At 40.4% G+C, this 14,215-nt stretch overlaps 1 protein-coding gene across 5 annotated transcripts in view; it reads left to right on the forward strand.

The window, feature by feature from the left end:
• Positions 1 to 3,347: 3,347 nt before the first annotated feature.
• Positions 3,348 to 14,215, forward strand: part of TRPC1 (transient receptor potential cation channel subfamily C member 1) — a 64,494-nt gene continuing 53,626 nt past the window's right edge. For 2 of the 5 annotated variants that reach the window (XM_030329954.1, XM_030329956.1), the window contains exon 1: positions 3,348 to 3,697. In XM_030329954.1, the coding sequence (XP_030185814.1) occupies positions 3,523 to 3,697 (175 nt within the window). In that variant the 5' untranslated portion in view covers positions 3,348 to 3,522. The remainder of the gene's footprint in view (positions 3,698 to 14,215) is intronic. The other 3 variants (XM_030329952.1, XM_030329953.1, XM_030329950.1) reach the window with 2 other exon arrangements.

Below are 14,215 nucleotides of genomic sequence, written 5' to 3' on the forward strand. Positions count from 1 at the left end.
TACAAATGTGTCAGTGTTTATTTCATTTAAAGAATATACAACCTTGAAAATTAATCTATCATAAGTTTATTTTCAAGAAAAGAAAATAACTTTTTTTAATTAGTAAAATAAAATTTGTATTAGATTTTTTTGGGGGAATGAAGGTGGTTCTCTGTTTTGTTTTTGTTTTTGGTTTTTCTTACCAAATCATACTGCCTTCTGGTTCTTTAATATGAAGTTTTTTAGTAAAGAAAACTGCATTATTACTACAATTTAGTTTGTACTAAAATAATTTGAGGTAATCAGTTCATTAATATACATTTGTTATGAATCAGGTAAAATGCTAGAAATATGGGGATTCAGCTGAGAAAAATATAGACAATTTCCTGACTTCATAAATCTTGCATCTGAGTGGAGAGAGATAATAAATAGGAATTTTAGGTAGTGATAAAATGCAGTAGGGGAAATAAAATAGTAATGTGATAGAGACTGACTTGGGAACGGGGGTGAAGTCTTTTAGTTTGGATGCTCAAGAATGGTCTCTGTAAGGATGTGATATTCAGACTGAAATAGGAATGAGGAGGAGATAGGTGATACATGTTCAGCAGAGGGAACAAAATACAAAGGCTCTGAGCCAGGAAAAGTCATAGGCATTTAAGGAAAAGAAATAGGTAAATATGGCCTAAGAGGAGTGAGGGAGAGGCACAGAGTTTGGAGACGTAGATAGGATCTGTCCTACTTTTAAGACCAGCTCTGAATCTGGATTTTTCTCTTCTCCAGCTGAAGTTGTTGGCTCTTCTTTTGTACCTGCAGGTTGTTGAATTGCTGTAAGTAATGTGTTGCTTCTGAATCTTACACGCCATTGTTCCCCATAACTCTGTTATTGATCTTACTATCACCAATGCACAATAAACTCATCATATAGGGGATGTTAAAATACTCCAATTTATGCTGCATAAAATATGTACCAGTGAGGCAAGAGAGAAAAATATGCTGCATCTGAGATGATTCAAAAAGTTTTCTAAAGAACAGAATGCATTTGCAATACTGGCTTACTTTGAAAAAGGAAAAATCCTCGAATACTTTGCCTCCTAGGATTATCTATGAACATACGGTGGAATTCCTCTGAATCTAAGAAACTAATCCAGCTGCTGTGAGAGTTCTTATGGATGAGAAATCACAAACCCAGAAGCTTGAAAAGACCAGATTAAAATGTTTTTTATACTTTTGAACCATCTGAATTTTTACCCTCCAACACTCTGGAACTTTTGGATGGATCAGGGTTAGAGTTGTTCTGCTACTGAGTAAAAATTTTACTAGACTATGAAGACTGTAACTACATACATAAACAAAATGTGTAAGTAAGCACATATATATAAACCCACATATGTATTTCTGTGTTCAGTGGCCACAAATTAACACTGAAAAATTTTGATATTCCACCAAATATACAAACTTGGAAACGGTATAGAATGAGGGAGATTTGTGATAGAGATAAGCTAAAATGATTCAATAGATAATCGGCCATTTTGGAGTAAACACATGACAATGTTTGGAAAGGTGGCCAATCTTGTCATCTACCTAGGGCCTCTTAGAGAAGATCTAAATAAGACTTTGAATGGTAAGAAAGATTTATATTTAGAAAATTTGGTAGTGTTGACAAGAACAGATATAGAGCAAATCAACCTGAATAGAATAGGAAGTACTTCCCTCAAATATAAGATATTCTGAAGTAAATTTATGTATTGGCTTTAAAAACCTAAAGCACCAAGGGCACAATTTTGATTTTTGTATAGTTGTTGTGAGAAGCAATAAGAATTATTCAAGAGATATAATTTGTAGTTTTACCCCCTAGTTTTAAAGGTGAAAAAATCTACTTTTTCAAAGCAGTTTAAGACGAATTTTTAATGTTTATTTATTTTTTTTTTCAACGTTTATTTATTTTTGGGGGCAGAGAGAGACAGAGCATGAACGGGGGAGGGGCAGAGAGAGAGGGAGACACAGAATCGGAAACAGGCTCCAGGCTCCGAGCCATCAGCCCAGAGCCTGACGCGGGGCTCGAACTCACGGACCGCGAGATCGTGACCTGGCTGAAGTCGGACGCTTAACCGACTGCGCCACCCAGGCGCCCCTTTAATGTTTATTTTTGAGAGACACAGAGAGAGAGAGAGAGAGAGAGATGGGGGGCGGGGAGTAGAACGAGTGGGGGAGGGACAGAGAGAGATAGAAAGGGAGACACAGAATCCGAAGCAGGCTGGGCGCTGTCACCCCAAAGCCAGACTTGGGGCTCAAACCCACCAACAGTGAGATCATGATCTCATGACCTAAGCGGAAGTCAGACGCTCAACGATTAACAGACAGCTACCCAGGCGCGCCCCCCCCCCCCCCGCTCCCAGCCTCGAATCTGCTTTAAATAAGTTTGCTTTAAAAATAATTATTCAGGTAGGTAGTACTTCAGTTAGCGCTTCAGTCAGCTTTTGCTCAACACACATTTATAAAATCAAATTTATAAATGTGAAGACAAACCTCTGGAAGGACTGTAATTAGAGTAGATCCTAAAAATATGCTTATCCAATGGTTACGGGTTGGTACACGTGAATTACATGTGAATAAAGGTGTACCATCAGGAATGTTATGCCAATTTTATATCACAGACAAGTTGTTAAAAAACAGTCTAGAAATGAGTATAGCTAGCCCAAACACACAGACAAGGTCAAGTCCGGTGGCGTGGCCAGGCAGAGGACCCAAACACGAAATATTCAGACAATTCCCTAGGCGGGGTCGACTAAACGTTAAGTCGTCAGAGGCTCAATTAACCATACCCATGCGTATTTATGTGCAGCAGGAGACGGTAAATTACCTCAAATCAGAAACCCAGGTGTGGGGAGGACGCACTGGGGTCTTCGCCTTTTCCTTAGCAATTAGAAGCCTTCAGAGGCCGCAGCTGACAGACGAGGAACGGGGGGCGGGACGCAATAGACCCCGCCCCCACGACAGGCCCCGCCCACCACCGAAACGGCCCCGTTGTCGTCGCTATAGCGGAGCGGAAGATGACGTGAGGAGAGTCGCGAACATCTCCAGGCGCAGCTGGGCTGGCGGTTCCCACATCCCGGGAACCCGACGTGCGCAGAATCGCTCTAGGAGCTCCTTTCCCACAGATCTCTCATCCTCCTCCCGGGCCGGGCCGCCCCCCGCGCGGCCCCTGCGGCTCCTGGCACGGCCCCGCGCTCGGCTGCCGCCCTGGCGCGCGCCACTCTGTCGTCCCCGGAGGGGCGCGGACCGGCTCGGCCCGGGCGCCGGAGGCTGGGGAGGGGGCGCTGGCCCCGGGGCCGCGCATGCGCCGCCACCAATCTGGGGCTGTCGGTGGAGGGCGAGTGCTGGTTTCGAGGGGAGGCGACGCCCTTTGGGGCCAACGGGCCGCGCGCTGAGGCGGCTGTGGGAACGACTCATCCCTTTTCCAGCCTTGGGGCGGGGCTGGGGTCGGGGTCGGGGCTGGTGGGGGCCCCGCCTCCGTCTCCTGGCCTGCCCCCTTCATGGGCCGCGATGATGGCGGCCCTGTACCCGAGCACGGACCTCTCGGGCGCTTCCTCCTCCTCCCTACCTTCCTCCCCATCCTCCTCTTCGTCGCCGAACGAAGTGATGGCGCTGAAGGATGTGCGGGAGGTGAAGGAGGAGAACACCCTGAATGAGAAGCTTTTCTTGCTGGCGTGCGACAAGGGTGAGAGCTAGGCCCCTTTCTCCACTTCAGGGCGCCCCTGCCCTGCACACCCTTCGCCCTCTCCCCAGCCTCACTTTGGGGCACTCTTTCCTCACGCGCCGAGCGTCTGTACCCGCCGCGCCCGTTTTCTCGCCCGGGCCGCCCGGCGCCGCCTCTGAGAGTGGAGCTGGCGGGCGGGAGCAGCCGGCGAGCAGCCCTCCGAGCGCCGCACCTGGGGCGGCGGTTCTGGCCGTGGCCTCCCTTTGTGGGGTTCCGTATTTAGGTAGCGATGTGGGAACCCAGACCCTCGGGTTTTAGCCCCCGCCTCTGCTACTAACCCCCTGAATGACTTGGTCTCCCTCTCGGGGCTTCTGTTCTTTCTCTCTGGAAGCCCAGAGGGTTTGTCTAGTTTTGGATCTTCTAGTCCGAAAATTCCATGACCTTGTTTAAGGTTCCTTGTGTTTATGGGCTCTCAGCCATACTTGTATTATTTAGCTTCAGCCACCCAGTGCCTTGGTGTTCATTGACTGTTGAATGGCATTCGGTATGTCAATATCCTAGGGGGAGATAAAGACAGGCGTGGAGAAATTATGCCTTAGTGCCAAACTTTTTTTTTAATTTACGGAACTTTGTTCGTGCTTTTCATTGGAGAAGAAAGTCTATTGCTCCTGAGTCGTCTTCGGGGAAAAAATGGTAGTGCAAAACAATTACAGGGCAAAAATGTGAAATATGTTTAATGAGTTTTCTTTAAAAAGAAAATAAAAACCTAGAAATCAATTGTTTTTATGGCCATAATAAAATCTCTTCATTTAAGCATGCTTTCTGTTGGTACGTATAATAATAGGAATGGGAAATTGCCCTAAGACAGCCTTTATTTCCTACATGTAAGAAAGAGCTGTGATTTTTCTCTTTCTAAATTTATTAAGTTGCCTTACAATGGCCATGCTCACTTAGGCACACTGTTTAGGATCATGCACACTTCCAAAACATAAACCCAAAGAGCAGCTTACACTGTGAAAGGATTAACTACAGAGGATTTTTTTTTTTTTGTCTGTGTGTATGAGCGTGTTTTTAATAAATCACAGCCTCTCTAACCTCTTACCACTTTTGAAATAGGATTTTATTTACACAACTTTTTGAAAACATTGACATGTAAACAAAGTCTACCTATGTGTGTTGTCAGACACTTTTACGTTCTTATGTAATAGTATTAAATTAGGAAAGCCTTTGTTAAAGTCCACCATGGACACAGCTTTGAATAGTCTTGGAAATGTAAAGAAACATAGGATATATGTTTATAACCTCACAAAAGTCATTGTCGATTATGTAAAGTTACTTAGTATTACTGAAGTGGGTTATCTGAGTTCTCTTCCCTCAAGGATTCTCCCGAGAGGGGAAGGGACAAGATTGTGTTATACTAGAATGAGTAAGTGGCTGCTGCATCTACCCCAGCTTACTGAGCTGTGGTTATTTTAAAGCAAGCAAAGTATGTCAAGAAAGGGCATTTAATGTTGCTGTCAAATTGAGGACAGAGGAATGCCATATGTGGTTGGAGTAAGTACTTATATGTATATTTAGAATTATTGCATGGTATACCTCAAATTAAAGTTTTAATATGTAATAGTTTTGAAGCCTATCTAGTAGTGTCAGTTGAAATAGCTTCCAATTCTTTGTCAGTTTCCCATTTTGTAAAATCATTAAGATTCTTGGGAGAGGTTTGGATTTTTGGGGCTGGGGTGAAAAGTAAATAAGCATGCTTTTTTTTCCCCCTCTATAATAGAGACAAAAAAAATTTTTTTTTGCTTATCCCAAGCAGGCTCCATGCTATCAGCACAGAGCCCGATGCCAGGCTTGATCCCAGGAACTGTGAGACATGACCTGAGCTAAAATCAAGAGTCTGCTGCTTAACCAACTGAGCCACCCAGGCACTCCTAGAATTTTTTTAAATGAGTGCAATTAAATAGGTATTTTCTGTTTCAGGTGTGTTAAATTCTTGGCTTAGATTTGGAAAAAATGGCTTAAATTACATATATTTATGGTATGTTTACATTGGAAAAATAAATTGGAGTTATAGCAGTACTTTTTTGTTTACATGTTTGTATTCACTAATAGTGTTAAACTTTTAGTGTACCTGAACCAAATCTAAAAGTGAGAAGTTTGCTGAAGTAGCTATAGCTTCCACTGTTGGAGCTTTCACCAAATCAAATGGCAAACATTTACTAAAACAGCCATTAGGGTAGATTGCATATACTTTTCAAAGATGATTTCATTTCATCCTGACAACCCCATTAGCCAAATCTCTTGTTATACCTATTTTACAAATGAGGAAAATGAGGCTTAGCAATGTTTTAAAATCACTTTGCCCAAGGTTACATTAGCTAGGAAATGGTAGAATTGAGATCTATATTGAGCCTCCGCTCTTAGCCACTGTGTTACATTAATCTAGTTGTAGCTGAATGAATGAAAATAATTTGTATTAGAGAAGACATCTAAATTTGGACTTGTTAGTTAATGATTAAACTTGCTCTCCTATGAATGTTTTATAAACCTTGTTTCTGTGGATTCTATTTATCCAATAAAAGTAAAAAGCTTTAATAGCGCTAGAACAGATCCATTCTAGAATATCTATATTTATCTTCCTTTTCACTTAGCAATCCTACTCTACATGTACAAAATGATTATAATATATTCCACTTAGGGAGAATTCCTAAAAGATAAAGTGGTCATTGTGTATGTTAGTGGGTGGGTGGCTTTTTGAAACATCTGTACAGATTGAAGAGCAAAGAAAAAACCTAGGAAAGAAAAAGATTTTATGTTTGATTTTATAGTTTGTATAGCTGGCTTTTATGTAAATGAGCTCAATAGATACAGGCAAGTGCTGATCAGGTAGTGGCTACTTAATAGTGGCTGTTATTTATCTTGAAAGTAGGTCAGAAGCATGTATCATTGGTTCTTTGTGTAAAATTTAGACGAAAAAGTCAAAGTTCCTGTACCAGTGACATCAAGTTAAGTCTGTTCTCACCTTCCCCCCCCCCCACCCCGTCCCTAGTAAAATTCTCAGCAAGCACACTCATATTCTTTATAGACAGAATGCTGCAACTCAGGTGAAAGTTAATTGAAACAAGGGCTGGCTATTTTATGAAATACTAAGCAAGATTCTTATCACCTGCCCCTTTCCTCTCTCTTTGAGAGTTAATGTGATAATGAGCCACTTTTATTTGTGGAGCCTGTGGTTTACTCAGGCCTGCTGGCTGGAGAAAGGGTTAATTTCTTTAGGCTCTTTTAACGCAACTGGAGAGGATGGTAGCTTTTAGTATGCATTCATGAGCTACGCATGTATTAACCCTTTAATGTGCTGACGATCAGTTCTTATGCAGAAAAATGGAGTGATGAAAAGACCTTAGTCTGGATTCATTCCCTGTCAGCTTCCCATGAAGGGTATTTTCAGGAAATTCTATGTGCAATTAATGAGTCAGGATGCCCCTCTTGAAATTTCAGTATGGGGGCACAGGAGGGATGGAGAGAGCTGTCCTTGGGCTCAATCTAAAGTCTTGGGTCACCTTTGTGATAGGATTTTGCTGCATTGTGTGGGAGGGCGCCTTGATGACTGAATGCTTACATGAACTTTGCATACGTTTGGGCTAAGCATGCTTTTAAGATGGGTGACATTTTTGGGAGAAGTAATACCAAGCTGCCGTATTAATAACACCTTAATATATTTAATGGGGCTTTTTTTTTTTTAGCTATTTGATGTAAAATAAATTTTATATAAACTCATAAAGGATATAAACTAAAGTTTTATTCAACTTGCAGCATCACTGTGAATTGGGTCTCAAGTCATGTACCAGACTCTCATTACAAAGTAAACATTGCTTCTAATTGTTTTTCTAATGGATTCAAGAATATACTGTTAATAATTCTTAATTTATCAACTCACTATAAAAAAATGTATCACCTTCTATCCTGTATAATTTTTTCCTATAGCAGATTGAATCTTTTTTGCCAGATGATATTCATTATCATTAATAGTCTTCATTAACAGTCATAAATGGCTAAGAAATTACAGTAATTTCTTTTTTAAAAATATTCAAACATACCATATATATGAGTATCTTTAATTTTGAAGGTTTCACTTATAACAATATGATTACAACTCATGGGGGGCATCTATGATAAATAGTGGGGTTTGCACATTTGGGTAAAACTACATTTTTTTAATAAGTTTATTTTTAGAGAGAAAGAGAAAGAGAGTGCATGTGCACGTGCCTGAGTGGTAGAGGGGCAGAGAGAGGGAGAGAGAATCCCAAGCAGGCTCTTCACTGTCAGCATAGAGCCCGACTTGTGGCTCGAGCCCACGAACCATGACCATGAGATCATGACCTGAGCAGAAGTTGGATGCTTAACTGAATGAGCCACCCAGGTGCTTCTGGGGAAAACTACATTTTTAAGTCATCTCCACTGTAAAAGTCTTGTGGGTATTTTATTTTTTTAAGATCTGGTTCAAGCTTATTTGAAGTTTGCTATAGAGTTAACATTTTAATCAGTGTTGTCACTATTTGTATTTATAGATCCAGTAACTGAATTTGATCATGTCTTTGTATTTTTTTACTTCGTCATTTTTTTCCTTTTAATAAAATCTTTTAAGTGTCTTCAGTTAATAGTTCAATTTCAATGCTGCTGTTGAGGGGCGCCTGGATGGCTCAGTCGGTTGAGTGTCCAGCTTCGGCTCAGGTCATGGTCTCACACTTCGTGAATTCGAGCCCCACATCAGGCTCTGTGCTGACAGCTCAGAGCCTGGAGCCTGCTTCAGATTCTGTGTCTCCCTCTCTCTCTGCTTCTCCCCTGCTCACACGGTGTCTCACTCTCTCAAAAATAAATAAAGATTAAAAAAAAATTTAAAAGAATGCTGTGGTTGACACACTCAAAAAGTTTGTTACAGAAACTTGGTTTCAATAGCTTTACAATTTTTTTTGACTGATAAATTCTCCCATACTTCACAACTAACTGAAAATTTGGATACTATAAAATTAAACTAAACTGAGCAACATTAATGCTCCCATTTTAGTGATACTGAAATTTACTGTCACATGCCTGAAAATAAAATGAGGTGCTAATGAAGAAAAAAATGGAATCACCTATTCTTAATTGATATTGTAATTTTTCTCCACTGTCTTTCTTAAGAGTTTAAGTTGGCCAAGGTGAATTTGTTGCTAAGGATTCATGAATTACTCTGGTATTTATATACTGTTTCATTTTTATTTATTTATTTATATTTATTTTTTTTATATAATTTATTGTCACATTGGTTTCCATACAACATCCAGTGCTTATCCCAACAAGTGCTCTCCTCAATGCCGATCACCCACTTTCCCCTCTCCCCCACCTCGCCATCAACCCTCAGATTGTTCTCATTCCTTAAGAGTCTCTTAATGGTTTGCTTCCCTCCCTCTGGGTACCTTTTTTTCCCCTCCCTCACCCCCATGGTCTTCTGTTAAGTTTCTCAAGATCCACATATGAGTGAAAGCATACGATAACTGTCTTTGTCTGACTGACTTATTTCACTTAGCATAATACCTTCCAGTTCCATCCACATTCCTGCAAATGGCCAGATTTCATTCTTTCTCATTGCCAAATAGCATTCCATTGTATATATAAACCACATCTTCTTTATCCATTCATCAGTTGATGGACATTTAGGCTCTTACCATAATTTGGCTATTGTTAAAAGTGCTGCTATAAACATTGGGGTATGTGCGCCCCTGTGCATCAGCACTCCTGTATCCCTTGGGTAAATTCCCAGCATACTATTGCTGGGTCATGAGGTAGTTCTGTTTTTAATTTTTGAGGAACCTCTGTACTGTTTCCCAGAGTGGCTGCACCAGCTTGCATTCCCACCAGCAATGCAAAAGAGATCCTCTTTCTCCTTATCTTCGCCAACATCTCTTGTTGCCTGAGTTGTTAATCTTAGCCATTCTGACAGGTGTAAGGTGATAGCTCAGTATGGTTTTGATTTTTATTTCCCTGGTGAGTGACGTTGAGCATCTTTTCATGTGTCTGGCCATCTGGATGTCTTCTTTGGAAAAGTGTTTATTCATGTCTTCTGCCCATTTCTTTACTGGATTATTTGTTTTTTGGGTGTGGAGTTTGGTGAGTTCTTTATATATTTTGGATACTAACCCTTTATCTGATATGTCATTTGCAAATATCTTTTCCCATTCCTTGGGTTGCCTTTTAGTTTTGTTGATTGTTTCCTTTGCAGTGCAGAAGCTTTTTATCTTGATGAGGTCCCAACAGTTCATTTTTGCTTTTAATTTCCTTGACTTTGAAGATGTGTCAAGTAAGAAATTGCTGTGGCTGAGGTCAAAGAGGTTTTTTTCCTGCTTTCTCCTCTAGGGTTTTGATGGTTTCCTGTCTCACATTCAGGTTCTTCCTCCATTTTGAGTTTATTTTTGTGTATAGTGTAAGAAAGTGGTCGAATTTCATTCTTCTGCATGTGGCTCTCTAGTTCTCCCAGTACCATTTGTTAAAGAGACTGTCTTCTTTCCATTGGATACTGTTTACTGCTTTATCAAATATTAGTTGGCAATGCATTTGTGGGTCCAGTTCTGGTTCTCTACTCTATTGCATTGGTCTGTGTGTCTGTTTTTGTGCCAATACTATACTGTCTTGATGATTACAGCTTAGTAGTAGAGGCTGAAGTCTGGGATTGTGATGCCTCCCATTTTGGTTTTCTTCTTCAATATTATTACTTTGGCTATTTGGGGTCTTTGTGGTTCCATACAAATTTTAGGATTGCTTGCTTTAGCTTTGAGAAGAATGCTGGTGCGATTTTGATTGGGATTGCGTTGAATGTGTAGATTGCTTTGGGTAGTATTGACATTTTGGCAATATTTGTTGTTCCAATCCATGGGCATGGAATGTTCTTCCATTTCTTTGTGTCTTCTTCAATTTTCTTCATAAGCTTTCTATAGTTTTCAGCATACAGATCTTTTACATCTTTGGTTAGGTTTATTCCTTGCTATTTTATGGTTCTTGGTGCAGTTGTGAATGGGATCAGTTTCTTTATTTCTCTTTCTGTTGCTTTGTTATTGGTGCATAAAAATGCAACCAATTTCGGGGCGCCTGGGTGGCGCAGTCGGTTAAGCGTCTGACTTCGGCCAGGTCACGATCTCGCGGTCCGTGAGTTCGAGCCCCGCGTCGGGCTCTGGGCTGATGGCTCAGAGCCTGGAGCCTGCTTCCGATTCTGTGTCTCCCTCTCTCTCTGCCCCTCCCCCGTTCATGCTGTGTCTCTCTCTGTCTCAAAAATAAATAAACGTTAAAAAAAAAAAATTAAAAAAAAATGCAACCAATTTCTGTACGTTGATTTTGTACCCTGCAACTTTGCTGAATTCATGTATCAATTCTAGCAGACTTTTGGTGGAGTCTATCGGGTTTTCCATGTAGAATACCATGTTGTTTGCAAAAAGTGAAAGTTTGGCTTCATCTTTGCCAATTTTGATGCCTTTTATTTCATTTTGTTTTCCGATTGCTGATGCTAGGACTTCCAACACTATGTTAAACAACGGTGGTGAGAGTGGACATCCCTGTCGTGTTCCTGATCTCAGGGGGAAAGGCTCTCAGTTTTTCCCCATTGAGGATGATATTAGCTGTGGGCTTTTCATAAATGGCTTTTATGATGTTGAAGTATTCCTTCTATCGCAACTTTCTTGAGGGTTTTTATTAAGAAAGGATGCTGTATTTTGTCAAATGCTTTTTCTGCATCTATTGACAGGATCTCCTAGTTCTTTTCTTTTAATAATGTGATGTATCACATTGATTTGCGAATAGTGAACCAGCCCTGCAGCCCAGGAATGAATCCCACTTGATCATAGTGAATAATTCTTTTTATATGCTGTTGAATTCGATTTGCTAGTATCTTATTGAGAATTTTTGCATCCATCTTCATCAGGATATTGGCCTGTGGTTCTCTCTTTATGCTGGATCTCTGGTTTGGGAATCAAAGTAATGCTGGCTTCATAGAATGAGTCTGGAAGTTTTCCTTCCATTTTTATTTTTTGGAACAGCTTGAGAGGGATAGGTACTACCTCTGCTTTAAATGTCTGGTAGAATTCCCCAGAGAAGCCATCTGGTCCAGGACTCTTATTGGGAGATTTTTGATAACTTATTGAATTTCTTCACAAGTTATGGGTCTGTTCAAATTTTCTGTTTCTTCCTGTTTGAGTTTTGGTAGTGTGTGGGTCTTTAGGAATTTGTCCATTTCTTCCAGGTTGTCCAGTTTGTTGGCATATAATTTTTCATAGTATTCCCTGATAATTGCTTGTATTTCTGAGGGATTGGTTGTAATAAATCCATTTTCATTCATGATTTTATCTATTTGGGTCCTCTCTTTTCTTTTGGAGAAGCCTGGCTAGAGGTTTATCAATTTTGCTTATCTTTTCAAAAAGCCAACTCTTGGTTTCATTGATCTGTTCTACTGTTTTTTGGACTCTGTGTTGTTTATTTCTGCTCTGATCTTTATTCTTTCTCTTCTGCTGGGTTTGGAGTGCCTTGCTGTTCTGCTTCTAGTTCCTTTAGGTGTGCTGTTAGATTTTGTATTTGGGATTTTTCTTGTTTCTTGAGATAGGCCTGGATTGCAATGTATTTTCCTCTCAGGACTGCCTTCGCTGCATCCCAAAGTGTTTAGATTGTTGTATTTTCATTTTCATTTGTTTCCATATATTTTTAAATTTCTTCTCTAATTGCCTCATTGACCCATTCATTCTTTAGCAGGATGTTCTTTAACCTCCATGCTTTTGGAGGTGTTTCAGACTTTTTCCTGTAGTTGATTTAAGTTTCATAGCATTGTGGTCTGAAAGTGTACATGGTATGATCTCAATTCTTTTATATTTATTGAGGGCTGTTTTGTGACCCAGTATGTGATCTATCTTGGAGAATGTTCCATGTGCACTCGAGAAGAAAGTATATTCTGCTGCTTTGGTTGTTGCTAAGAATTCACGAGTTACCCTGGTATTTTATATACTATTTCATTTAATTTAATTAATTTATTTATTTTGTTTATTTATTTTTAAAGATTTTATTTTTATTCTCTACACCCAATGTGGGGCTTGAACTCACAACTCCAAGATCAAGAGTCAAATGCTCCACCAACTGAACTAGCTAGGTGCCCCCAATACTATTTCATTTTTTTTAATGTTTATTTTTTAGAGAGAGAGTGAGTATGTGTGCATGTGCAGGCAAGCAGGGGAGGGGCAGGGAGAGAGGGAGACAGAGGATCCGAAGCAAGCTCCATGCTGATAGTGGAGAGCCCGATGTGGGGCTCAAGCTGGCGAATTGGGAGATAGTGACCTGAGCCGAAGTTGGATGCTTAACAGACTGGGACACCCAGGCGCCCTAATAGTATTTAATTTTTTTAAATTGCTATCTAGGACTCACTACATTGTTTTTATGACTGCTGGTGGGGTTGCAGCCTGCATTTTGGAAAACATTAGTCTAGAAAGATCATACTGAGTAAACAGGAGAGTTGCATAAGGTTAATGGAGAATGGTTGTGAAGCTCAGGTCCCATAGGGATTAATAAGCCACAATAAAGATTTTGGCACTTATTTGAGGTGTGATGGAAAATTATAACAATCCCCAAGATTTTTTTTTAAATATTTATTTATTTATTTATTTATTTATTTATTTATTTATTTATTTTTGAGAGAGACAACATGTGAATAGGGGAGGAGCAGAGAGAGAGGGAGACACAGAACCTGAAGCAGGCTCCAAGCTGTCAGCGCAGAGCCCGACGGGGGCTCGAACTCACCAACTGTGAGATCATGACCTGAGCTGAAGTCAGATACTCAGCCAACTGAGCCACTCAGGCACCCCTAAAAATTTTTTTTAAAGTTTTATTTATTTTTGACAGAGAGACAGAGCATGAGTGGGGGAGGGGCAGAGAGAGAGGGAGACACAGAATCTGAAGCAGGCTCCAGGCTCTGAGCTGTCAGCACAGAGCCCGACGTGGGGCTTGTGCTCACAGACCGCGAGATCATGACCTGAGCCTAAGTCGAAAGCTCAACGGACTGAGCCACCCAGGTGCCCCAATCCTCAAGATTTTTGAATTGAATGATAGGAATTTTAAAAATATCAACTCTGGCTGCTGGGTGGACAGTGGATTAAAGGAGTGGGGCTAGAGCAAGGTGGACAAAATGGCCCACAGGCCAAATCCTCACCACCTGTTTTTGTGAGGCCTGCAAGCTAAGAATAATTTTCACACTTTGCATTTCAAGTTATTGGAAATGAATCAAAAGAAGAATAATATTTTATAATATGAAAATTATATAAAATTTGAACTTAAGTGTTCACAAATAAAGTTTTGTTGGAACACATTGGAGTTCACCTGTGTACATATAGTTTGTAATCACTTTTCTGCAGTAAGGCAGACTTGGGTATTTGCCCATAAAGCCTAAAATATTTACTCTGTGGCCCTCTATGGAAAAAGTATGTTGACCCTTGTATTAGAAGTGCAAGCAGCTATTATCAGTAAAGAATCTATTGC

This window comes from Lynx canadensis, chromosome C2, assembly GCF_007474595.2.
Source record: "Lynx canadensis isolate LIC74 chromosome C2, mLynCan4.pri.v2, whole genome shotgun sequence".
Classification (NCBI taxonomy): domain Eukaryota; kingdom Metazoa; phylum Chordata; class Mammalia; order Carnivora; family Felidae; genus Lynx; species Lynx canadensis.